This window comes from Cervus canadensis, chromosome 4, assembly GCF_019320065.1.
Source record: "Cervus canadensis isolate Bull #8, Minnesota chromosome 4, ASM1932006v1, whole genome shotgun sequence".
Classification (NCBI taxonomy): domain Eukaryota; kingdom Metazoa; phylum Chordata; class Mammalia; order Artiodactyla; family Cervidae; genus Cervus; species Cervus canadensis.
Window position 1 is genome coordinate 104315179 of NC_057389.1, and position 25569 is coordinate 104340747.

Genomic DNA, 25569 nt, shown 5'->3' on the forward strand with positions numbered 1-25569 from the left:
AAGAGATCCAACATGCTGCAACTAAGACCTGGTGCAGCCAAATGAATAAATAAGAAAATGAAAAGTGAGACACAAAGTGGGAAATATATTCACAATACACCTGACAGAAGACTTGTCCCGAGCGCATGATGAAAAAATAGGCCAGAACAAGGCTGCTGTGGGTCCGCAGTGGACTAACGCCAGTGCTGGTGCATAATCAGTGCTCGGGAAAGACAGCAGTGATGACCCTCACACCCAGGCCAGAAAGTCACCCGGCCAGCCCGCAGTCCACCTGGCCGCCCCCTCAGGCCAGCTTCCCAGCCTGAAACCAAGGAGACTGAGCAAAGGGGGTATGCTGCCTGAGATGCAGGCCTTCTAGGCCTGGCCAACCCATGGTCCCCACCCCAGCGCCCCCGATGGAACCCCGTTCCCGTCGGAGGCCAAGGTAGAAACCGAAGGGGACTGAATGGTGGCGAGTAGGAGCAGTTCCAAGCCACAGCCAGATATGCCCTGAGAGTAATCCAGGTGGCCCCGAGAGGGCCTGGAGCAAGCAGGGAAAAGATCGCGTTTCAAGGCCTGACGGCCACCTTCTGCTGGGTGGCTGCGGCCAGTGGCTTCTCCTTCTGGACTGTAAGCGGGGGTGTGCTAAGTCGCTGCGGTCATGTCCAACTCTGCGATCCTATGGACTGTAGCCCGCCGGGCTCCTCTGTTCATGGGGTTCTCTAAGCAAGAGTACTTGAGTGGGTTACCATTTCCTCCTCCAGAGAATCTTCTGAACCCAGGGATCAAACCTGCTTCTTTCACATCTCCTGCACTGGCAGGTGGGTTCTTTATCACTAGCGCCACCTGGGAAGCACTAGCAAGGGGGTGGGCATGAGCCAAACACTTGTGTGTCTACCTCAGACTTCCTCCTTTCCTGGAGGCAGGCTAAAGCAGCAAGAAGGAACTCAGGTTGACAAAGGTGCCAAACACTGGCTCTGGCCGTCCTGGTTGGGACGGTGGGCAGCGTTTTGGGGAGAAGCTCCTACAGCCCTGGGTTGTCAGGAAAAGGAGATGGGACGCAGCTCCTGGAATCATCCCCACCCCTCCTGGAGGCCCTGCAGGGTCCAGCTCTGCTGAGCACCCACCTGTATTGCCTTTGACACCAGGCTCCATCCTGCTCCAGGGCCGTGACGCCGGCTGTGCTGCTGCCCAGACACGGGTGTGTCCGCCCGCTGCACACCCAGACCTCTGCGGTCACTATGGGCTCAGCACAGTCCCCACTGCGCTCCCACCAGGGTCCCCAGGTGCAGATGAGGCAGCAGTGACCTCCCGCCGAGCCTGACCAGGCACCCTGAGCACAAGGCCCCGCCAGGCCAGGTCTGTTTCCCACTCAGCACAGAGGGTCTGCTGTGGCCCGAGAGCAGACAAGCCCCCTCCAGTCCCAGCCTGGCCACATCCACCGTCCTCTGTGACCCTGGCGGGGCACAGAAGGCCTCCGGCTCAGCCCCAAGTGACGCTGAAAGAAGTTTCCAGAACAAGCAGGGAGCGGGGTGGGAGGCTTTTATTTCACTTGTGTGTGGGTGGAGGGGGCCTGGACAGAGGGCAGCAGGCGGGGCAGGAGGGGCTGGAGCTTGGAAAGGGGCTGGGCAGGAGGAGGGCTGCCCCCAGGCCTGTTGGGAAGAGGACACTGGGACTGATCCCTGCTGGGACCTCACCCCAGGGGTGGGGTGGGAATTGGGTCTGGAGCAATGAGAGGCCCCTTGCTCCAGGCTGGACGTGGGGCCCGGGCCCTGCCTCGCTTTCCTCCAGTAGGGCTCAGTCCCTCCTGCTCGCGGGGCCACGTGACCCCCAAACCTCACTGCCCCCGCCCCAGGGGAGGGGGCTAGGCCAGTTAGGGCAGTGGACAGGGAGCCTGGGGGAGTTAGGGAGCACAGGGTGGGGTCCACGGTGAGTGGAGGGGATGGCGGCCACCTGGGCGGTCAGTTCCTGGCAGCGATGACCACAGAGAGCGCCACGCCCCCCAAGGCGACAGCAGTTGCCCCAAACAGCCACTTCCATGGGATGGACTGTGGATAAAGGAGAGGGAAGAGGTGGTTAGACAGTGGTCAAGACAGATGGTTTGCACCTCAGCTAGCAACTACAGTCCCAATGGGCCTCCCAGGAAACCACTGCCTGAAAATGCCTTTCCTGCCTCTTGGAAAATTCCTACACCTGCACCAAAACTCAAGCAAAGTCTCCCCTCCTCTAGTACACCTCCCCTTCCCCTCTGCAGGAGCCCTCCAGATTGTGTTGCATTTTCTGCTCTGGCTCTGATCACACAGTGCTGGGGATTCTCTGTGTCCATGTCCCCAGCATGATCCAGCACGGCCCAGTTCAGGAAGACACTGATGTCTGCACAATGAAGCAACTCCCTCTGCATGGTGTACCCTGCACACAGCCCTCCTCTGGGAGCCTCCCTGTGCCCGCCGGCCCCTGCTCACCCAGGCACCCTTGCCAGGACACTTGGCAGGCAGCCGGCTGGGGTTGCCCAGCATCTTCCGGTACAGGGCGGTCTCCGTGCTCCTCTGGGCCGCGTGCTTCTTCACCAGCTTCGAGAGCTCTGCATGGATCGTCTGTGAGAGAGGGGTATTGGTAAGAGCAGGAGCCAACGACTGTTGCTAGCAGCCTGCCTCCCTGGGCCCGGGGGCTTGCTGGGGCTGGAACTACTGGGACATGGGAGTTGTCCACTACTCTCTGGGCGTTAGCAAAGTAGGGGGTGCTGTCTGCATCCTTCGAGGAAGCCAGAAGATGGGGTGGAGCAAGGGTGGCCGGAAGAAAGTTTCCGAGAAGAAATCTTCTGGGAAGGAAGCTGAAAACACTGACGCTGGCCAGGCTGGCAGTGCCCTCGACCTCTGGAACCCCTGCTGAGGGTGAGCACCCAGACTACCTCTGCAGGGGTCAGAAAGGGTCTCAGCAGGCAGGCTGGGGCCCTGCAGTCACGTACCCCCTGCTACTGCCCAGATAGAAACTATAGGGGAGAGCCACAGCAAGAAAGATAAGGGGCAGACCACAAGCGAAACTTCCCGACAGGTCAGCATGGCAAGTCTCAGGGTGCCCCCGCTCTGCTCACCTTGTTGGAAGGTTCCAGCTTCAGGGCTGCTCTCAAGATGGGGATGGCCTCACTATACTCGCCTTGTTGAGCCAGCACCTGCAGGAGCAAGTGGGGAGTTATCACTTGGACCCAAGCTGGGCCATGTTCTCCTCCAAGAGACCCAGCCCTGCCATGCTCCCGGTCATCTGACTAGTTCCAAGTCTATCTCCAGCAACTGCCCCAGGGCTCCAGTCACCCCTATACTGCTCCCCAGAGCCCTCGGACTACCCGAGCGGCCACCAGACTCAGTGTTCTTTCCCGTGAATGCTGGTTTCACCGTGGGCAAGTGGCCCAGGCACTGGTCTCTCCCCCTCCCTCACCACCTTGGCTGACTCGAGAAGCCACCGGATGCTGCCAAAGCTTTGGCCACATCGAATGGTTCAGAGCCAAGCGTGTGACTCAAGCCAGCCAATGAGATCCAGCCAGAACCAGGCTGGGAGCACTGGGAGGCCAGTTGCTTAGCAGAAAGGATGGAGGCCTGGCACTTTTGGCATAGCAGGAGAGAGCATCTTGAGAGAGCAGTGTGCCTGAGAAATGAACACAGCAGGCAGACACAGTTAACTCCACAATACTGCTAAACACCTGGATCCAGCCGTGACTCAAGCCATCTAGGCCTGAAACTTGGCAGGTCCACAAGCCATCAATTCCTCCTGCTTGAATCTGAGTGGGTTTCCATTACCTTTGACCAGCAGACCCAAACAGGTGTGAGGCTACAAGAACAGACAGTCTCATTTCCCACAAGAGAATTCTTTCTAAACCCTGAAAAACAGGGACAGCATCTTTTCTCTCCTCACGTTTCTATACCCCAAAAGTACTTTATTTATTTATTTTTTCATTTATTTTTATTAGTTGGCCAAAAAGTACTTTAAAAACGCTGGCTGGCCCCCTCAGGTCTCTGACAAACACACTAAATGACCCAGCATTTGCTTATACCTTAGTTTCCTCAGTTTACTGCTAAAAAATGCTGAAGGCACCCCCTCTCCCAGCAGAGAGAATGAACAGAGACAGGGACAAAAGCAGTGGACAGAGACAGTGGACCTGAGGTCAGGTCCACTTGGGGCAAGTCCCCCTGCGCTCCACCTGCACTTCCTCAGCAGCTGTGTGTGCCTGGCTCTATTTGTAGGGCTAAGATGTAGCAGTGAATGAAAACACAAAGGGCTTCCCTGGTGGCTCAGTGGTAAAGAATCCGCCTGCAATGCAGGAGCCACAGGAGATGCAGGTTCAATCCCTAGGTCAGGAAGATCCCTTGGAGGAGGGCACAGCAACCCACTCCAGTATTCTTTTGCCTGGAGAATCCCAAGGACAGGGGAGCCTGGTGGGCTATATCCACAGGGTCGCAAAGAGTCGAACATAACTGAAGCGACTTAGCACGCAGACATACGACATACAAAATCCCCACCCTCTGGTAAGGGCAATGGACAAGAGGCATGACATGTGCCGATGCTGACAGTGACACGGGAAACAGGAAGACAGGGCAGAGGGGTTGTCGGAAGGCCGTCCTGAGGAGCTGACATCACAGCAAAGGCTTGGAGGAGACGAGGAAAGGACGCATGGGAGTGAATAGGGTATGAACAGCCCATGCAAAGGCACCGGGGTAGCAGCAGACCTAGCCCCGGTAACAACCAAGAGCAGACTGGAAGCTGATGGCGGGGGAGAGACCAGATGGCTTACAGCCTTGGAGTCCAGAAGAACCACCCAGCTTTTACTGAGGGAGAGGGCAGTCACAAAGGGTGACACGCGAGGAACAATTACGGATGGGCCAGGTGGCAGTGCTGGGCATCAGAGGGAACCTAAGACCCAGGGCTCGGCTCAAATGTGACCTCAGTCAAGGAACTGCTGTGACCCCAGCCACACCCCGGCACCTATCTGAACCTCAGTTTTCCCATCTGTACCCTGGAGAGCGTGGTTGGATGATGCTTATGCCCTTCTCAAGTCTGGGGTGGGAGACCGGCCTCACTGCCCTGGGATGGGGGAGCCAGCCTGCCCACTGGGAGCCTGCGAGCTGCAGCTCACCTTGCCCTTGCGGAAGAGAGCCTTGATGTTGTCAGGCTGGTGCTCCAGCACAAGGCTGCAGGAGCGCAGTGCCGCGCGGTAGTGATCCAGCTTCAGCTGCGAGGCCGCCAGGTTGTTCAGACACTTCACCTTCAGCTGCAGGAGCTGCTCCTCCTCCTCGAACGTCATGTCCACTGGGGGGGGACAGCACTCAACCACAGCTGCTATGACCATGCCTCTAGCCCTCCCTGCAGCCATCCAGCTGCAGAGGGACTAAGTGACCCAGGCCAAGCCCACCCCTCCGCACCTGGTGGTGGAGGAGACTGGGGGGAAGGGCCTCTGAGTGTCCCAGTGACAGGAGATGGGGTTTCCAGGCTCCCAGTGCTGTGGGACCTCTACCACCTACTCCTTGAGGGGACCTCGGGCCTCTCAGGCCCCAGCTTTCCCATCCTAACACAGGCTAAGACCAGCACCACCCTCAGGGCACTCCCAAGGAGTCTACAAAATGGAGCCTAAGTGAACGAGGGCCGGATCACGGGACACGTGGATTGACAGTGTCTGCAGTCAACCGCATCTATCTGCACTCCATAACATTCCACTGATCTGGGATATAAGTCTAGAGACACTTAAGGAGGCTTAGTCACCCAGGGGGCTCAGTGGTAAGAATCTGCCTGCCAAGCAGGAGACGCAGGTTTGATCCGTGGCTTGGGAAGATCCCCTGGAGAAGGAAATGGCAACCCAATCCAGTATTCTTGCCTAGGAAATTCCATGGACAGAGGAACCTCGTGGGCCACAGTCTATGGGGCCGCAAAAGAGTTGCCACCACCAGTGATACCTATAGGCTAGACATACTTGAACATCTACCCAGATTCTAGAATTTTTTAGAATATTTTGAATCTGGGGCCCTCTGTGGCTTGAAGTTTCTAGCACTAGTGGGGATGGCTCTGCAGGGAGGTGCTGGGATTCGACCTGGCAGTCACCTTTGGCACTGGAAGTGATGGCCTTGATGGCGAGGTCATAGGAGTTGGCAGCCAGCACGAAGTCGGCCCGCTGGTAGTGAGCATTGCCACACTCCCGCTTCCGGTTGGCCAGGGCCACACGCTCCTGCCCTGTGAGCATCTCCAGGTCAGGCCCATCCACAGCAGTCTTCAGAGTCACCTCCAGGCACAGGGCCGCGTGCGGGGGGATGTACGGGCTCCTGCTGGGGGTGGGGTGGGGATAGCACTCAGACCCAGCGGCCACTGTGACTGGGCCCCCAGGCATGCTGGGTTGGCTCAGAGCGGGCGGGAAAGGGCTGTCAGCCCCTCCTCAGTAAAACACAGGCAAGTTAACTCTTGCTCCCCTCGAGCTCCGTGACCCGGGGCAGGGGTCCGCTCCTGAGCCTCTGGTTCCTTCTCTATAAAGGGTGCAGGCAGACGGGATGAGACGGGGACCAGCCTATCCCACGCACTCCGGGACCCCCCCAGGGACCCCCGTGAGCAGCAGGCTCTCACCTGCCCTGGGGACCGTAGCAGTACTTGGAGTCAGCGGTGACCATGGCAGTCTCCCCCACGTCCATGAGCGGGACGCTGAGATCCAGGGCCTGGGGCAGGGGAGCAGAGCTGTGAGCAGCGCTGCACACCCCACCACGCCCCCCACGCCTCCCCCCCACGCTCAGCCCCGCCCCGTCCTCACCTGGATGACGTCACAGTCGCCCAGGGTGAACGTCAGCTCCGGCTCCTCCTGCACCCGCGTGCCGTTCTCCAGCGAGGTCTGCAGCTGGACCGTGACCACCTGGCCCTTGGTCGGGCGGCTGGAGCCCGGTGGGCCTGGGACCAGCGTCTTCTTCCTCAGCAGCCCGTTCCCTGCCAAGGGGAGGGAGCAGACAGCCTGTCCCAGAGCAGCCCGGACGGGTGGCTGCCTCTCCGGGGGGTGGCAGAGCACCAGGGCACAGCTGAGATTTCAGTGACCCCTCTCCCACTGCCTGGGCAGGTGACGCCACGCCTCTGGGCCCCAGTGTCCCCAGCTGGACACTGGGCATGAAAGTACTGAGTTGGGGACTGATGATAGTGGCCCCGGGATGGGCTCAGTGAAAGCTGGCTGGTCTGTTATCTTAAGAAAATCAAGGCGGGCGGACATCCCTGGAGGTCCAGTGGTTAAGAATCCACCTTCCAATGCAGGGTTTGATCCCTGGTTGGGGAGCAAAGATCCTACACGCTACAGGGCAACTAAGCCCGTGGACTGCCACTGCTGAGCCTGCTCCCCACAACTAGAGAAGCTCACACTCCATGACAGAGAAGGATCTGAGCACAGCAGTGAAGCTCGGGCACAGCCAAAAATGAAGAAGGAATACATGAGGCTTCCCTGGTGGCTCAGTGGTAAAGAATCCACCTGCCAATGCAGGAAACACGGGCTCAGTCCCTGATCTGGGAAGATCCCACATGCCACGAAGCACGTAAGCCGGTGCGCCACACCTATTCAGCCTGTGCACTAGAGCCCGGGAGCTGCAACTGCTGCAGCCTGTGCTCAGCAACGAGAGAAGCCAGAGCAACGAGAAGCCCGCACACGAAAACGGAGAGCAGCCCCTGCTCGCCAAAACTAGAGTAAAGCCAGAGCAGCGATGAAGACCCAGCACAGCCAAAAACAAATTAATTAAAAAGAAAACTTCTGTATAAAAACAAATCTAGTTAATTGTTAAATTTTAAAAATAATTTTTAAAAAGAAAATGGAGTTCCCTGGTGGCCTAATGGTTAGGATTCTGCGCTTTCACTGCTGGGGCCCAGGTTCAATCCCTCATCAGAGAACTGGGATCCCACAGTGGCCAAAAGAAGACAAGAAGAAGAAAAAAAAATCTCAGCTCAGTGAGGGCAAAGGGCTGAGAAAAACCATCCTGCCTATCACAATCAAGGCAGCAGGGACGCCTAGAAAAGAGACTCTGGAGTACTACCCTGTCCTCTCTCCTTTGGTCCCAATCTCAGCCCTGAGACATCTGGATCTCAGTTTACCCAGCCATTAAATGGGGTGGCTGGGGCTTCTCCTGGTGACACCCAGTGAGTAGCTTGCTTGTTAGTAGAGTACCTGTGATGCCAGGAGTGTGTCTGACTAAAGCACCACATCACACGGAAAGACCTAAAAGCAAAAGTAACCCCTAGTTCCCCCCTCCAGCCACCAAGGAGACCACTATGTTCCTCCCCATACCCCAAACAATTTTGGGGATGGCCAGATGACCACAGCCAACACCTACTGAGTACCAGGCACAAGGCCCCAGGCCCTCACAAATCCACTCAAGGAGACCCTCCCAACGATGACACCCACTGTCATCCCATTACAACTGCTGGGGTGATAGAGGGCTTATACCTATGGGGCACAAGAGACTGACGTCATCTGCAGCCACCCAATGTACAAGAAGTACCTGTATTCTCTAACAGTCCCCAGGTCTGGAAAACACTGCCATGAGTCTGAGCAGACCCTCGTCTAAAGATAATGGGCAGGGAGATCTATTCATATTGTGGAATATTCTAGAGTGTTCCAAATTTCTGCAGTGCTCCCCAACTTATACCTGCTCCTGCATCGTTTCAGAATCACTTATCTAGTGGATGCCGAGGGATCCTGTGTCTTGAGGTTTCTGGACACTAACAGTGGATATGTTGGTAGGATCTCAACTAGGCGTTGTCTCTTGCCAAGGAAACTCTGGGTAAATCACAGCCTCTCTCAAGGCCTCAGTTTCCTTGTCTAGAAGCCTGGATTCTGGCCTCAGAGAGTGGTTGGCTCAAATATAAACAAACAGAGCTATCCTCATGCTCACACAAGGAGCAGGGCAGTTCTTCACATCAGTAGAGAAGAACTTCCCAAACTTTAATAGAGTCAAGGGGGCTGTGCAACCTTGGACAAATGCCTTCACCTCTCTGAGCCTGTTTCCCTAACTGTCAAACAGGGATATGGTAGGAATTACATCACGGGGTTGCTGTGGGGATAAAATTAGAGGATGCACAGGCCTGGCAAGAACCACTGCTTAGTAAACATCACCTGCTGTTTGTTTTCTTTTTAGGCATAGTAAAGCCTGTATCTGTAGTGGAGATGAAATCAGTACCAATTTGGTTTTACCAGTGTCCGTATCATTTGATGCTATTTAGCATTAACGGTGATAGTAAGGATGCGCTATTATTTGTGTGGACATTAGCGTTATTTAGTGTATTAAATATCAGAACTAGGAGTACTATGTTTATCTTCCAGAGTTGCTGTGATGGAGTATGTGGTGGAGGGTGCGGCACATATGGGTTCTCCTAGTTTCTCTTCCAGGGCTTTTCTGAACACTGAGCACACTAATGAAGACTATGAATGGGATGTTCCACAAATCTATTTGACCTTAGGACACAGTTCGGGGGCGGGGGTCAGGCACTGGTCAGACAAGTGCCAAGAAAAGGAATGGAGGTTGAGAGCTCTGTGTAGCTCTGAGCAGGTGATTCAGCGTCTCTGAGTCCTGTTAGCAGCTCTGAGAAAGCAAGTCATATGTGTGTGTGTGACAGAGAGAGAAAGACAAGAAAAGGGCTCATAAACATGAAATGTCTCAAGCAATTGCCTGTGGCTGGTGATCACCGTGGTTACCACGTTTTACTTCCAATCTCCTTCACGACAGAGACGGGGAAGCCAGGCTCAGGAGAGGAGAAGGCCTAGGCCAAGGTCACTCCTGAACCTGAGCTGTCTGGGCGCCATGGGTCAACCCGAGCCACCCCTGCTCCTTACCCAGGATGTCCAGCCACTCGTCGGGGGCCGGGGCGGGTTCAGGCTCGGGCTCCATGGCGGCCAGGAACTCTCGGGCCAGGGCCCCGGGCTGCTCGGCCTCCTCCAGTGGGGGCTGCCCCACATCCTCAAGTGGCGGCAGCTCACTCAGGTCCTCCTCTTCTTCCTCCTCCTCGCCCTCAGCATCTTCCACCCCGTCCAGCACCTCGAAGTCCTCAAGTGGTGGGACCCCAGCAGGTGGCGGAGCAGTGGGCTCAGGGTCTGCAGCAGAGGGCTCGGCACAGGATGCCATGCTGCTGGGGGGATGGGAATTGGCCCTGGTGGGGGGAATGGATGGGGGTAAGAATTCCACCACACTCCTCAAATCTCCTCTGCCTCCATTCCCCACAGTGCCCATCACTTGCTGTGTGACTCAGGGGCTCCAGGCCTTAGTTTCCTCATCTGTACAGTGGGTAGAGCAACAATCCCGGTTTGTTCCAAGGACTTAACAACCCACTCACCAAACCCTGGCGTCAGGTTCAAACAGCAGTAGCTATTATTAGAGTTAATTATTATTTAATCTTTACAAACACGCTGGGAAGTAGAGAACATCCCCTTGCAGAAAAGGAAATTGAGGCCCAGAGTGGCAAAGCCATTTGCCCAAGGTCACAGAGCAAGCCAACCACAGGATGCAGGATTTGGAACCTGGGGCTTTTATCTGCCCAGAGTGGGTGCTGGGATTTTTCTTCCGGGGGACAACCCCTGAGATCTTGGGGAGGCCATTTTTAGAGCCCAAGAGAAAAATAAAGTGAATCTTTACCAGGGCTCCCCACCTTCAGTTGTCCCATCTCCTAAGGGGAGCCTCCCAGTAACCCCAAGGCATTCCTTCGCAATACCTTCCTGAACCTAATACCACCCCCCAACACCAGGGACTTTGGCCCAAACCATTCCCTAGGAGCCCCTTCTCCTCTCCTCAGGCCTTCTTGACCACCTTCAAAGTAGCCTCTCCCTTACAGAAGTGATCGACACCCCCACAGCTTCTTCCCTGGACCATCAAGAACTGACCCCCTCGCCTAGGCCCCAAGCTCTGGAGGTGATAAAGCCGTCATTCTAACCCACAGCATCTCCTCCCTAACTCTCACCTGCCTGCTCTTTCCGGGCTCGGGTCCCATTTTCTGAGACCCTCCCAGCCCCAACCCCCACAATCCCCTGCGCTCGCATAAATAGCCCTCCCCCCACCCCAACCACCGCCCCCAGCCCGGACCAGCTTCCCCCACAGCTGGTCTGTCGCCCCTAAACACTTTGATCTCCCCAGACGCCCCCTTCCCAATCCCATAACACCCCACGCTCTCCAGAAGCCCCCTGCCCCGGCCTGGCCCTCCGTCAACCTCCCACCCCAGTCCCCAACGCCCCACGCCTATTTGACGCCACCAGTCTGGGGCTCCCGACCCCCCGCAACCCTCGGGCACCCCCGGCCCTGCACGACTCAGCCGGCAGCGCCCCTACCCGCTGCCCTTGACCCTCCGTGGCCCCCACTTCTGGTCGCCCCCACCAGGTAGCACTCCCTCCGGCACTCCGACCCCCGGCGCCCCCCGGCTCGCCTCCCCCGCGGCCCTTCACCCCGCCTAGCAGTCGCAGCCCCTGCCGCGCCAGGCCCCGGACTAGCCCAGGCCCGGGCAGTGCTTCGGGCCGACGCGGCCCCGCTGGCGCCCCGGGACACGTGCCTCCGGCTCCGGGACCCCAGCCTGGGGTCCTGCGCCCCCCTCCCCGCCCCCAGCCGCGGCCGCCGCGCCTCGGGAACCAGGCTCTGGCGCCCAGCCCCGCCCTCACCGCAGCCATTGGACGCCGCCGCAGTGACTACAGCGTCCATTGGTCTGCGCGCACATCTATCTCCGGCACAGGCACCGCCCCCTTCCTGCTTGTATCAGCGGGGCTTTCTTAAAGGGGCAGAGGCCGCCGCGCCACCCCCGAACGGGGGCGGGGGCGGGCGGGAGAGCGGGGGCGGGAGCCGGGGTAAGGGTGGGGGTGCTGTAGATCCTAGTCGGTTCACAGGTCAGCACCGCGCAGCCTGGCCAGACAAACCGCTTGTCTGACATTCGGCTCATCTGCGAAATGGGGATAAACACCTCTATCGACGCACTCTCACCTTGAGGGATGTTGGGAGGACAGCTTTAAATGGTACTTCCTTAAGGAACTCAGGTTTGCGGGTCAGGGCAGTTCTGAGACTGCTGGATAACCCACCCTGAATCCCTAGTTACATCTATGGATCACAGGCTCCGAGGAAGAGCGACGTGCCCGAGGGCACACGGAGCCTTGGTACCCCTCCCCCACCCCACCCCCACCCCCGGCGCAACGTGGTCTGTCTAATCCCGGGAAGGTTGCCGGGTGCAAACCGGAGGAACTCAATAATGGCTAGGTTAACTGCTCAAAGAGCAGGGCCACTGGGAGGAATCCCGCCTCCCTTCCTCCCCTGCGGGAGTATGATAAGGCACCCATGGCCCCAAGGAGAAGGTGGCAGCTTTGATTAGAAGGGTTTTTATGGCTCGTGTTTTGAAAGGAGGGCACTTACTCCTCCTTCACTGTATTTTTTTTTTTTTTCCTTCCCGGCAGTTACCCCCTTCCAGAATGATCTTGCTAGTTCTTTGGCTTCCCCCCAGCTCTTCATTCTGGAAAGAATTTTGCCTGTTTTATCCTTACCACCTCCTTGAATGATGCTTAGGGTCTATGGGAGTTCAATAGATGAATGAGTAACTGAATGAATTAATGAATAAATGAAACGCTGGCTTTTGGAGGTAGCTAACATTGTGGGAGGTAACTCGCTTTTGGAGATAATTTGTCAAATAGGAGCTCTGAGGTCCCCTCCTACTGGAAGCCCTCCCTGACCTAGGTGTTTTGTTTGGCGCAGTCTTGGTATACTTCATAGGTGATTCACTTCTGTCTGTGCCATCAGTTGACTTCTGCCTCTCCCAGTAGATTGGAAGACCCTCCAAACCTGGGAAGAATATGTTTCTCATTGTTTTAGTCCTGAGACCTACATAGTGATTGTGCCTGGCACAAAACAGGGAGAGGTGTCCCGGGAAATCACTGTGGAAGGAAGAAGCGGCGGTAAGGTACCAGGATTATGTGAAATTGCCTGGGAAGGAATAGCAAGTAAACTATGGGCCAGTCCTGGTTCTGAGGGACTTGGACTAATCTCTGTTCATCTCTGAATCTGTTTCATCTGCATAATGGAGTCACTTACCAACCAGTCCCACCCTTGTTATAGGGGCAGAAGGAACTATAGTAAACAACAATAGTACAAAAACAATTAAAATGAACAAATATAAAGTAATAACATCAACAATAATGGTAATAAAATAGTGACTGACAGGTGTCAGAGATGTAGGCAAACACTTTAAGTGTTCTTAATCCTCACATCAGCCTTGTGAGACAAATACTCTGATATTTGGAAGCCACGTCATTGGCTGTGTATAGAGCTGCAATTGTCAGATTCACCCAGTGAACTGAGCTTTTTATTATTATGACATGCTCCTCTTTATGCTTCCTGCCTGAGAGTGGACTTTGGTATAAAAATCACACACCTAAAAAAAATAAATAAATAAAAATTTAAAAAAAAAATCACACACCTATTCTCCATTGGTGCATGTTTTAAATGCTCCATTCTCTTCCACCTTTATGTATCCTTGTGTTATTCATGTGCCCCTTGTAAGCAGCAAAGAACTGGGTTTTGCTTTTTTGGAGGGGGGGGGTTGCTTTTTGATTTGGTCTGCCCATCCTTGCCTTTTAACTAGGGCATTTGGTCTGTTTACATTTAATGTAATTATAGACATATTTAGACTTAAATCTGCCTTTTTATGTGTTTTTTGCCACCTAATTTTTCTCTCTCTTGTCTTCTTTAGGATTGGATGTGAATGTTTTGGTAAGACTCTATTATCCTCACTTTACAGAGAGGAAAACTGAGGCACATCAAATGAAGGATAAGATGGGCCAGGTCTTTAATACCCTTTGAACTTCTCTTCCAGCCAGGCAGCTGGATATTGCACAAACAATAAAGCAGATAAATATCTAATTGCAGCTTTGGTGAGTGCTTTGCAGGAAATAAAACTGGAAAAAGTAGGAGAGAAAGGTTTCCTGTCCCCAGCCTTAGGTTCCCCTAACCAATGTCACCATCGCTGGGCTGACTAGGCATTCCCACTCCTTCCCACACTCTCTCTCAAATACACAAAAGAGGAAAACATTTTCTCACCTCTGCTCCACTGTGCACAAAACCTTTGGAGCCAGCCAAGTCCCTTTTGGCCTCAATGTGCAGCCCCCACCCCTTCCAGGACCCTTATAAATGTTGCCTGGCCTCCAACAAAGCCCGAGACCCGCTGAAAAGTTTCTGCAGTCTGGGCCTCTTCTGTTACAGCCTGAAGACAGAGTCATGGTTCTACTTTTCCCAGCAGCCATCACCCAGACTCTTCTCAGCACTGACTGCTGTCTGGTTCCGGAGGTTCCAATATTTGTAAAAGATCCAAGCCACACTACATGCTTTCATACCATCCTGTTTTTGTTCCTGTGATCCCTTCAGCCCTGAATGATTGTCGGCACCCAGAAAACTCCTAATCCTACCTCAAAACTCCATCCAAGGAACTTCCCAGGTGGTCCAGTGGCTAAGACTCCACGTTCCCAACGCAGGGGGCCTGTGTTCAGCTCCTGGTTGGGGAACTAAATCCCACATGCCACAACTAAGAGTTTGCACGCCGCAACTAAGATTCTACGTGCTGCAACTAAGATTTTGCATGCTGCACCGAAGATTGAAGATTCCATGCACTGCAGCTAAGACTTGGCAGAGCTGCTCTGGCCACCGGGCTCCCTATGGGATACAGCAGTGAGCATACGCTTGGAAGCAGGGCTCACCATCTTGGACCACCAGTGTCCCCCACATGGGCCCCTGCATCTGGAGAACCTGCATACTGACCTCCCCAACCCCCAAGATCTATCCCACAAAGATGCTTGGAAATGGGCTTTTCAAGACCCCAGCTAGGAAATGAGGAGAAGATTCCTGAAGAGTCTGCCTCCTTTTTCTTCTTATTCTTAACAAAACGTGCACACTAAAGCTGCTCTTTCTTTCTTTCTTTAATATTTATTCATTTGGCTACACTGGGTCTTAGTTGCAGCATGCAGAATCTAGTTCTCTGACCAGGGATCTAACCCAGACCCCCTGCATTGGGAGCACGGAGTCTTAGCCACAGGACCACAGAGAAGTCCCAAAGCTTCCATTTCTTAAAAAAAAAAAAAAAAAGAACTCCATCCAGATGTACCTGCTTCCTGGCCTTGAAAAGTCTTCATACCCAACTCTTCAGGTTCCTCCAGCCTTCAGTCTCTCCTCCCTCTAGCCCAACACTGTTTCCTTCAGGGCTGGGAGTGTCTGTGTTGGACTCTACTTCATTATCCAAGGCTAGGCAGGGACTGAGTATTTTCTGGATCCTCAGAATACAGGCCAAACCCTGAAAGGATGGCTAGAGTTTACTAATTTTTTAAATTGCTGGTTGAACTATAAGAATGTATAAGAATCCTCACCAGCATTAACTTTTCAATGAATGAAGGCAAGAGAGCATGGGAGTAATAATACAGTTTACCCACAGATAACCCTCAGTTTATCAAGGGCTTAAAATGGGCCAAGTGTTGTAAGGAATTAACCCTGCAGGATTCATAAGGTTAAACCACTTGCTCAAGGACAGTCAGCTAGGATGTGACAGCTGGAATTTTAACTCAGATACGTCCGTTTCTTGGGCCCTCAAAGAGTATTCCATGTGCCCAAAGGCATGTGTGTATCTCTCAAGCTCTTAGCAACCATAAGAGACAGATGCTGTGTTACCTAGACTCACAGTTAACAGAGACCCTGAAAAATTAGACATGTAATACAGAGCATCACATGATAAGACCTCAATAACTAATGATACTTGCTAACACTTACCTAGGGCTTCCCTGGTGGCTCAGAGTAAAGAATCCACCTGCCAATGCAGGAGACATGGGTTTGATCCCCGGGTTGGGAAGATCCCCTGGAGAAGGAAATGGCAACTCACTCTAGTATCCTTGCCTGGGAAATTCCATGGACAGAGGGGCTTGGTGGGCTACAATCTATGGGGTTGCAAAAGACTCAGACACCATTCAGTGACTAAACAACAACACTTATCTAGCAATTTCTATTTGCTCTACTCTCATGTGTTTAACTTGGGTTATCTAACTTAAGAATGCATCCTATCTCAGTATAAATCATGGTTTTTGGTATAGACACAAGGGGACAGATAATAGAACTAAAAATAGATGTGTGTATGCATGGGTTTTTAGACATACATGTATTTCCTAACTCTGACTGATGAGAGAGTTTCTAAATACCACCTGGGTAGCAGCAACACCTAGATCTTGGTGTCTAAATACCATTCTCCAAGAAAAGGAACCAGGCTCCTTGGAGAAAAGACTGATAGCAGGGATATTCCAAAGTAAGCACAGAAAATCTTGTGGTGCTAAAAGTAAGGAATTACTCACAGAAACACTGAAACATATTAAACGGACGCAGGAACTAACTTAAAGGGCCAGCAAAATAAATAATATAGAAATTAATTATAAGCCACAAAAAAAATACTCATGACTTCATGGTGATATAAATACTTGAATAAATACATAATTGAGAAGAATGGACAGCTCTTGTTTACAATAGAATTACATTAAAAGGCACCTTTATGCAAACAACCATAGTAATAATTATTGCTGCTAGGAGCGATGGATGACTGCTAAAACTAAAAGGCAAAAAATATGTTAAAAACAAAACAACAACAAAAAACAACTAAAAAGCCAAGGGTATTCATATGGTCTCTTAAGTATCCCCCCCATAGGATACTTATTAATTGCAAAAAATAGTTACTTGACAGTTGAGAAATAAGAAGATACTGCCTTAAGTAAGTAATCGAAATCAACATCACCAACAATGAGACATAGCAACATCCCAGTGCCTCCTGATATAGGATGCATTGAGAAGGATGCTATGTTACTTTTGTGGGGTTCTTGCCCAAGTGGCTTAACTTCGGTCTAAATGTGAGAAAATATTAAAGAAGTCCATAATCATAGTTATTCCAACAAAACCAGTGGCTCTTTAGTTCTTCTTCTCTTTCTGCCATAAGGGTGGTGTCATCTGCATATCTGAAGTTATTGATGTTTCTCCTGGCAATCTTGATTCCAGCTTGTGCTTTATCCAGCCTGGCATTTCGAATAATGTACTCTGCACGTAAGTTAAACTAAACAGGGTGACAATATACAGCCTTGACATACTCATTTCCCAATTTGGAACCAGTCTGTTGTCCCATGTGTGGTTCTAACTGTTGCTTCTTGACCTGAATACAAGTTTCTCAGGAGGCAGGTAAGTTGGTCTGGTATTCCCATCTGTAAGAGTTTTCCACAGTTTATTGTGATCCACACAGTCAAAGGCTTTAGTGTAGTTGATGAAGCAGAAGTAGATGCTTTTCGGGAATTCTCTTGCTTTTCTATGATCCAGCGGATTTAGGCAATTTGATCTCTGGTTCCTCTGCCTTTTCTAAATCCAGCTTGAACATCTGGAAGTTCTCGGGTCATGTACTGTTGAAGCCTGGCTTGGAGAATTTTGAGCATTTCTTTGCTAGCATGTGAGATGAGAGCAATTGTGCGGTAGTTTGAGCATTCTTTGGCATTGCCTTTCTTTGGAATGAAAACTGACCTTTTCCAGTCCTGTGGCCACTGCTGAGTATTCCAAATTTGCTGGCATATTGAGTGCAGCACTTCCACAGCATCATATTTTAGGATTTGAAATAGCTCAGCTGGAATTCCATCACCTCCATGAGCTTTGCTCACAGTGATGCTTCCTTAAGACCCACTTGACTTAGCAGTTCAGAATGTCTGGCTCTAGGTGAGTGATCACACTATTGTGGTTATCTGGTCATTAAGGTCTTTTTTTGGTACAGTTCTTCTGTGTATTCTTGCCACCTCCTGTTAATATCTTCTGCTTCTGTTAGGTTCATACCATTTCTGTCCTTTATTGTGCCCATCTTTGCATGAAATGTTCCCTTGGTATCTCTAATTTTCTTGACGATATCTCTAGTCTTTCCCAGTCTATTGTTTTCCTCTATTTCTTTGCATTGATCACTGAGGAAGGCTTTCTTATCTCTCTTTGCTATTCCTTGGAACTCTGCCTTCAGCTAGGTATATCTTTCCTTTTCTACTTTGCCTTTTGCTTCTCTTCTTTTCTCAACTATTTGTAAGGCCTCCTCGGACAGCCATTTTGCCTTTTTGCATTTCTTCTTCTTGGGAATGGTTTTGATCACCACCTCCTGTAACAGTGTCATGAACCTCCATCCATCATTCTTCAGGCACAGGAACTTAGAGACTACAAAATGGCCTGGGTTTCCTAAGAAGGAAGCTAAGATAATTCTTTGATAGACAAGATTACATTATTCCTACAAGTTTCCCCTCTTTTATGATACATTTTTACTCTTTCAATCAGTTAGCATGACATGGCTCTCATGTTCTGATGTGTCTAATAGTAAGAGACTGTTCTGGTAGGGTTTCTGCAGACTGTTTATTTTTTTATTTTATTTTTTTCGATCTTAGGTAATTTTATTTTATTTTATTTTTTTTATTTCTTTTTTATTAGTTGGAGGCTAATTACTTCACAACATTTCAGTGGGTTTTGTCATACATTGACATGAATCAGCCATAGAGTTACACGTATTCCCCATCCCGATCCCCCCTCCCACCTCCCTCTCCACCCGATTCCTCTGGGTCTTCCCAGTGCACCAGGCCCGAGCACTTGTCTCATGCATCCCACCTGGGCTGGTGATCTGTTTCACCATAGATAATATACATGCTGTTCTTTCAAAACATCCCACCCTCACCTTCTCCCACAGAGTTCAAAAGTCTGTTCTGTACTTCTGTGTCTCTTTTTCTGTTTTGCATATAGGGTTATCATTACCATCTTTCTAAATTCCATATATATGTGTTAGTATGCTGTAATGTTCTTTATCTTTCTGGCTTACTTCACTCTGTATAATGGGCTCCAGTTTCATCCATCTCATTAGAACTGATTCAAATGAATTCTTTTTAACGTCTGAGTAATATTCCATGGTGTATATGTACCATAACTTCCTTATCCATTCATCTGCTGATGGGCATCTAGGTTGCTTCCATGTCCTGGCTATTATAAACAGTGCTTCTGCAGACTGTTTAGTAAGGACAGTTTCTATTGATCTTAACAGAAGACCTCTAATACAAGGGATTATACAATATCCTATTAGGGCCATTCCTTCAAATACAAAATTAGGGAGGTCAGGACAGAGATCATCATTATACCTTTCCATTTGCCGCCCCCCGCCCCCGCCCCAACCGTTGTTCCACCAGACTGGAGAAAGGATCATTTTTCCTGAGTTTTTAGCCAGCTTATTAGCCAAGGTGGTCAGCCCTTGCAGGGCTCTTGTTATTCTGCCATCAGGGGTGGTGGTGTTGGGTATGAAAGTACAACACTGACCTCCTGTCATAACACATGCTCCCCCTTTCCTGCCAGGATCATGTCTAAGGCAGTCGGTTCTCCCAGCTGGTCATCTTACTAGTTGAGTCTAATTGTTCTGCTAACCCTTGACAGTGTCTCTAGGATAGCTGACAAAACTCTGCTGGTTATACTAAATGTAGTTTATCCAATCCACATTTTTACTGATGGTGGGCCACTAGAATAATATTGATTCAAATTCTGATATCTGGTTTCTAGCCTTGAATTCATTAGGGGCATCCCTGGGAACTCTGAGTCCATGTAAACATGTGGATCAAATGACCCACCACGCCTGGTGACATCTCTCTCGTGTCTATGTCTGGTTTGTACTGGGGTTGAGTCGGGGTAGAAATCCCAGAGTGAAACGGACAGCCAATTGAACTAAAGTGCAAGTTCCACTCCAGTCAGCCGGAAGAATCCCAAGCAGTGGTTCTCCACAGTACCACCAGACATCCATCTGGGTCATCAACAATGCGGATGGAATGCTGCTCTCAAAGGACTGGCTTTCTCTGCACCCAGATACATTGCCCAGGAATGTTAATTGCTCCCCCCACAGACAGAGGCACCAGGTGTAATTAGCGTCATGGAATGGGGGTCAGACAGTCTTTGGGGGCCTATTGAAACCTTTCACAGTCGGGAACAACAGTGACAAGGTCTTACAGGATTTATTGCCCCAGGCTGTATTGTCCTGAAAGAGGGATATCGTGCATCCCACGCCCATAGGGTCTGAAGTCCATCCAAGTGGGAATGGTACCACCTGGGCTTCCGGCCTACCTGCAGCAAAGTGTAACAACTGCTCTTGTTTAAAGCTTGGACAGAATATCTAATCCATTCCAACCAGGCATTTGTTTTCCCATATCCAGTCTCCATCTCTATGGTTTGGTGTAAATCCTTCCCCTCTACCATGGTGACGTTAGTAGGGTCATTGGGAACTGGGGGTTGAATTGGTTCAGAAGTTTTGCATCTGTGGCACTAATTAGGAGGTAATTTTTAACAAGTGTAATAGCTAATCTGTCCCAGATATGTCTGTCCCTAGTCCACACCAGGGCTTCCCTGGTGGCTCAGACGGTAAAGAATCTGCCTGCAATCCCTGGGTTGGGAAGATCCCCTGGAGGAGGCCATAGCAACCCACTACAGTGTTCTTGCCTGGAGAATCCCCATGAACAGAGGAGCCTGGCGGGCTATGGTCCATGGGGTTGCAAAGAGTCAGACACGACTAAGCAACTAAGCACGGTACAGTCCATACCAACGCTCAAGAGATGGACTGGTTTTCCCTGGTTTTATCATTAACAGGATGGGTTATGTTGTAGATTCCCACAATCATCTCCGGGTACTCCCCTTGTCAGGGATAATCTATCTTTTACTTGCGCTAGGGTGGGAGCTGCTTTATGTGGCTCAGCCATGTAACCCCCATACTGGGTAATCCACCATACTTCGGCCCAACTAGAGCAGAGGAGTTGGTGTGGATCATTTCTTGGGACAAAGGTACTTATGTTCTATAGATAGCTGTGTAGGTCATCACAAGGTAAGACCTGGCAAGCATCAGATTTCACAGGTCACATTAATGTGACCACCTGCTCGTGGTCACATTAATAATTAAGTTGACCAGGTAAGGGCTGCCCCCAACAATCTGCATCTTGGTATACAGAATGACCAAGAGGGGTATTAAAGTCTTTTCAGAGTCAGCTGTGTAGGATTGGGATGTTGGACCACAGCCCATTGTTCCTCTTGGTTAGGGGATTTAGTCCCTTTGACTTGCACGTAATGAGTCCAATCTTTCTCTGCAGTGCGAACAGCTGTTTCAGTCGTGAGCAGCATCTGGAAAGGTCCTTCCCAGGGTGGTTCAAGTTTGTCTTCCTTCCAGGTCTTTATCAGGATATGATCACCGGGCTGAAGAAGATGCACCGGAAATCCGAGGGGTGGATCCTGACACAACAGGCCCTGCAACCTAAGAGAAGACAGAGGAGAGGAGAGGCCAAGGATATAGTTTCTCAGAAATTGGTCTTTAGTTTCCACGGTTGACAGGTCAGCAGTTTGACCCAAATATGGTAACCTGTACAGCGTCTCATACGGGGATCATCGAATATCCTTACAAGGGGCAGTTCTGATTCTGAGAAGAGCAACTAGAAGGCACTTGGTCCAGAGAAGTTTGTTTTCTAACATTAATTTAGTCATTTGTTTCTTTAGTGTCTGGTTTATGGATTGTACCTTTCCTTAGGAAGTTATTCCCATTTTACCCCAGACTTTTTTAAGTTCCTTAACAGGAGTAGAAATAAAATGACTTCTGTTATTTGAATCTATGTTCTCAATTAATCCAAACCAGGGAATTATGACCTCTAATAGTGTCTTAGTTACGTTGCTAACCATGGTAGTTGACAGCAGGATGGCTTCAACCCCATTAGTTAAATGGCCTACTATTACTAAGAGGCACCTGAGGCGACCAACTTGGGGCATCCTCCATATAGTCGACTTGGATACTCTGAAATGGCCTCAGACGCAGGTTCTTCCCCACCGAGGGCTGTTTTTTTAACACTAGTTTATGTACCTTCCTACAAGTAATACAACTTTCATTCACCTGTTTAGTTATGGTATATATACCTTTGTTAGCCATAAACTCTTTAGGCAGAGTCACACAGGGCATGTGGGTCCCAATGAGTTCCTCTATGTAACTTGAGTTAACAGTTCTCTCATAATCAGTTTTGAAAGCATCTCTTTTCTGTCAGGTAGAAGCCATTTCCCTTCAGAGGTTTTAGAGGCTCTCACCTTGGCCAATTGTTCTTCTTCCCAGGGTTTGAAAACCAGGGTGATGGAAGGAGGAGGGTGGATGGGGGTAAGATGGAAATTTGGGGCCTCTGACCTGAGGGCCATCTCCTTAGCAACTCCATCTGCCAGTCTGTTTCTCTGTGTCTCCATAGAATAGCCCTGTTGGTGTCCAGGTATATGTACTACTGCTATTCCCTTGGGTAACAGTAAGCTTTCCAGCACCTGGGTGATTAACTCTTTATGAATTAGGTCCCATCCCTTGCTATTAATAAGGCCACATTCAGTGCAAATCTTTCTGAAGGTATGTACCACTCCAAAGCCATATTGAGAGTCTGTGTAGATGGTCTCCTCTTTTCTTTCAGGCATTTTAAGGCTTGGATAAGGACGAATAATTCACATATCTGGGCAGACTAACTGTCGGGTAATCTTTCTGATTTGATAACTGTGGATCGCTCCCCATCTATAATAGAGTACCCATTGTGTCTTTTCCCTTCCAGCACTGGGAGGAGCCATCTACAGAGAGCTGAAACCCTGTGGAAAAAGGAGTTTCCTTGAGGTCAGGTTGAACTTTAGTCTGGTCATCTATGAGATCTATACAGTGATGTTCCACAAGACCCCGTGTTTCATCTCTGGTCAAGAGTTCAGCTGGGTTTAGACAGCTGTCAGTAGTGAGGACTAGCTCATGCCTTTCTAATAGGATAGCTTCATACTTCAGTATCCTGGAATCAGTTAGCCACCTTCCTACCTTCTGATGGAGAATTGCCCTACCCTGATGTGGTGTGCTGACAATCACTGCCCCACCAAATGTCCATTTTCTACTTTCCTCAGTTAATATAGCTATGAAAAGCTATGACCAACTAGCAGCATATTAAAAAGCAGAGACATTACTTTGCCAACAAAGGTCTGTCTATTCAAAGCTATGGTTTTCTCAGTGGTCATGTATAGATGTAAGGGTTGGACTTTAAAGAAAGCTGAGCACCGAAGAATTGATGTTTTTGAACTGTGCTGTTGGAGAAGACTCTTGAGAGTCCCTTGGACTGCAAGGAGATCAAACCAGTCAATCCTAAAGGAATTCAACTCTGAATATTCATTGGAAGGACTGATGCTGAAGCTGAAACTCCAATACTTTGGCCACCTGATGTGCAGAACTGACTCCTTGGAAAAGACCCTGATGCTGGGAAAGATTGAAGGTGGGAGAAGGGGATGACAGAGGACGAGATGGGTGGATGGCATCACTGACTCAATGGACCTGAGTTTGAGTAAACTCTGGGAGTTGGTGATGGACAGGGAGGCCTGGCGTGCTGTAGTCCATGGGGTCACAAGGAGTCAGACACGACTGAGTGACTGAACTGAACTGATTCCTAGTTTAGTCATTAGGTCTCGGCCTAGGAGATTAGTCCCCACCTTGGGCACAAAGAGAAATTCTGTCTGAGTCTGCCTAATCTTATACTTGAGTTTCTTTAAAGATGAACATTGAAACCTTCCCCTTTTACCCCTGAAACTAATAAATGCTCACTGGCCAGAGGTAGGTAAGGAGGGTGACATGTCAGAGAGGAACGCGCCACTCCAGAGTCGGTCAGGAAGGTGACCTCTTCTTTCTCAGGTCCTACCTCTAAATTTATCAAGAGCTGTTGGTAGGACCCTTCAATGTAAAAGAGCCCCTGACACCGCCCCCCCCCCATTCCTCATCAAAAGTCATGAGAGGTATGACTTTTTCTTTTTTCTTTCACTGAGGACAAAAGTGTACCTCTTGAAATGTCCCTCCTTCCCGCATTTGTAGCACTTGATTTCCCCTTTTCCCCTTAACAGCCCCTGGATCCCCCTTCCATTAAATCTTCCTGGAGGTGGCCTTTGTTTTTGATTCTTGGGGCCACCTCTTCCCTGAGTGACCTGTTCTGTGGTGGTAAGCATAATCTTAGGTTTCTGTTTCTGCTTTTCTTCATCCCTCCGTACATATACCTTCTGGGCTTCTCTTAATAATTATTCTAAACTTTTATCTTTCCAATTGTCTAATTTCTGGAATTTCTTAGAAATATATGGCCAACTATTAGTTACAAAATGAATTTTAACATACGTTGGCCAAGAGGACCATCTAAATTCGATCCAGAGTATTTTCTTATTTGGTCTTTCAACCTGTCCGGCTGGCCCTTCATCTTTTCCTTGCTGTATGTCAAAGGACTTAGTGATGTTTGGAATCAGGGAACTCTCTGATCCCTTTTATAATTAGGTCCCTGAGATCTCTCGTATGACCTTATGTTCAGGACTGTTATTATTCCATTGTGGTTCTTGGTTAGGAAATTTTACTTCACTGCTAAGACATTTGAGCCAGCTAAGTGTTCCCTTTCCCAAGTGGCCATCACTGTTCTCCAAATCATTGATCTTTCCTCTCTGGAAAACAGAATGCCTAAAATAGATACAGGCTCAGCCCACTTGAAAATTTGAGGGTCTAAAAATTGATCTAACTGGTTTGCGACCCCAGGGAGATTCTCTAATAAGGGCTTCAGTTCTTTCTTCAATCCTCAAACCTCAGAGCTGGTAACAGGGAGGGTGCCGGGCGAGGAGGGGGGGTGGGTGGGTGCGGTGTTCACAAATCCAGTTCCCCTTCCTCCTAGGGGACCCTCTTGGAGGGGTTAGAGGACCTAAGGTTCCTCTCTTTCAGGAGGGAAGGGTAAATTTTGAATGTCCTTTTTATATTGTTCTGTGTCCTTCCTCAACAGAGGAAGGGAGGGATACAGTGCTGGAGAAGGTCCGAGGCTATGGCGGCCAGCTTGGGTTCTCTCTCTTCTGTTCTTATTTCCTCTCCTGCAGCAGTGTAGGCTATTCCTGGGGCAGTTTAGGCTGTAGGCCTCCTGAGTTATAAGGAGAGGCAAACAGTCGAGAGGATCCCACTTACTATTTTCAAAACTTCTCCTTGTCTTTACCTAGTTCCATCTTTAAGGGGAATAGAACCACCAGCCCCCTTCTCTAGCAAAGAGCATAATCTATTTCTTCCTGGGCAACTGGACTCTTGTCATCAACATACTGTACAAGCAATTGGCAGATCCAATCTTCATCGGACCCGAACTTAGGCCAAAACACTGATGGTTTCAATATAGGTTCTTGAGTCCAAAAGAAACAGCAATACTCTATCATCTATTGTTTCTTTTTCCCTTTCATCCCCAATATTGGAGCGTGCATCCTAGGGGACTGTCTGGGGGAACCTTGTTGTTGGTCTTTCTCCCCTCGGAATCCTTCCGGCCTAAAGAAGATTCTTATTATCCATCCCTATTGTCTGATTATGTGCACTTGACTTGAGGCTCAACCCCCTTTTTCTTTCTTCGCAGGTTTCTTGCACTCTTCCCGAGTCACTTCGACTCTCTGGCCGTTTCCCTCAAGGGAGAAATATCTCAGAAGAGAGGATATTTTGCTCTTAGCTTCTTAGCTACTGGCAGGTCGGTATAAGCCCCGGATTAGGTCAGAAAAGACTGCCTTA

General features: G+C 50.2%; 1 protein-coding gene and 1 long non-coding RNA gene across 7 annotated transcripts; one reads left to right on the forward strand and one right to left on the reverse strand.

Moving 5' to 3' along the window:
* Positions 1-1506: 1506 nt before the first annotated feature.
* Positions 1507-11613, reverse strand: FKBP8 (FKBP prolyl isomerase 8). Of its 5 annotated transcripts, none has more exons than XM_043467392.1 (9): positions 11506-11613; positions 9806-10119; positions 6758-6927; positions 6577-6665; positions 6064-6284; positions 5105-5277; positions 3071-3148; positions 2442-2573; positions 1507-2027 (listed from the first exon to the last, which is right to left on the reverse strand). In XM_043467392.1, the coding sequence occupies exons 2-9, from the start codon at positions 10092-10094 to the stop codon at positions 1941-1943; spliced, it is 1239 nt and encodes a 412-aa protein (XP_043323327.1). In that variant the 5' UTR covers positions 10095-10119; positions 11506-11613; the 3' UTR covers positions 1507-1940. The 5 variants fall into 5 exon arrangements, with proteins under 5 accessions (XP_043323327.1, XP_043323330.1, XP_043323329.1 ...); XM_043467395.1 differs by having other exon boundaries at positions 6064-6281; positions 11506-11590; XM_043467394.1 differs by having other exon boundaries at positions 6064-6281; positions 11402-11553.
* A 1097-nt stretch (positions 11614-12710) lies between these two features.
* Positions 12711-13850, forward strand: LOC122439440. Of its 2 annotated transcripts, none has more exons than XR_006268863.1 (2): positions 12711-12891; positions 13681-13850. It is a non-coding gene; the product is annotated as an uncharacterized LOC122439440 (long non-coding RNA). The 2 variants fall into 2 exon arrangements; XR_006268862.1 differs by having other exon boundaries at positions 12711-12886.
* Positions 13851-25569: the final 11719 nt, after the last annotated feature.

What these genes read in the sequence shown, in the direction of transcription:
- FKBP8 (XM_043467392.1), bottom strand. Translation starts at nt 10,094, where the DNA reads ATGGCATCCTGTGCCGAGCCCTCTGCTGCAGACCCTGAGCCCACTGCT. An exon ending in GCGACTGTGACGTCATCCAG is followed by an intron (nt 6,666 to 6,757) that starts GTGAGGACGGGG and finishes CCCCTGCCCCAG; the next exon opens with GCCCTGGATCTCAGCGTCCC. An exon ending in GTCCTGGCAAGGGTGCCTGG is followed by an intron (nt 2,028 to 2,441) that starts GTGAGCAGGGGC and finishes CTTTATCCACAG; the next exon opens with TCCATCCCATGGAAGTGGCT.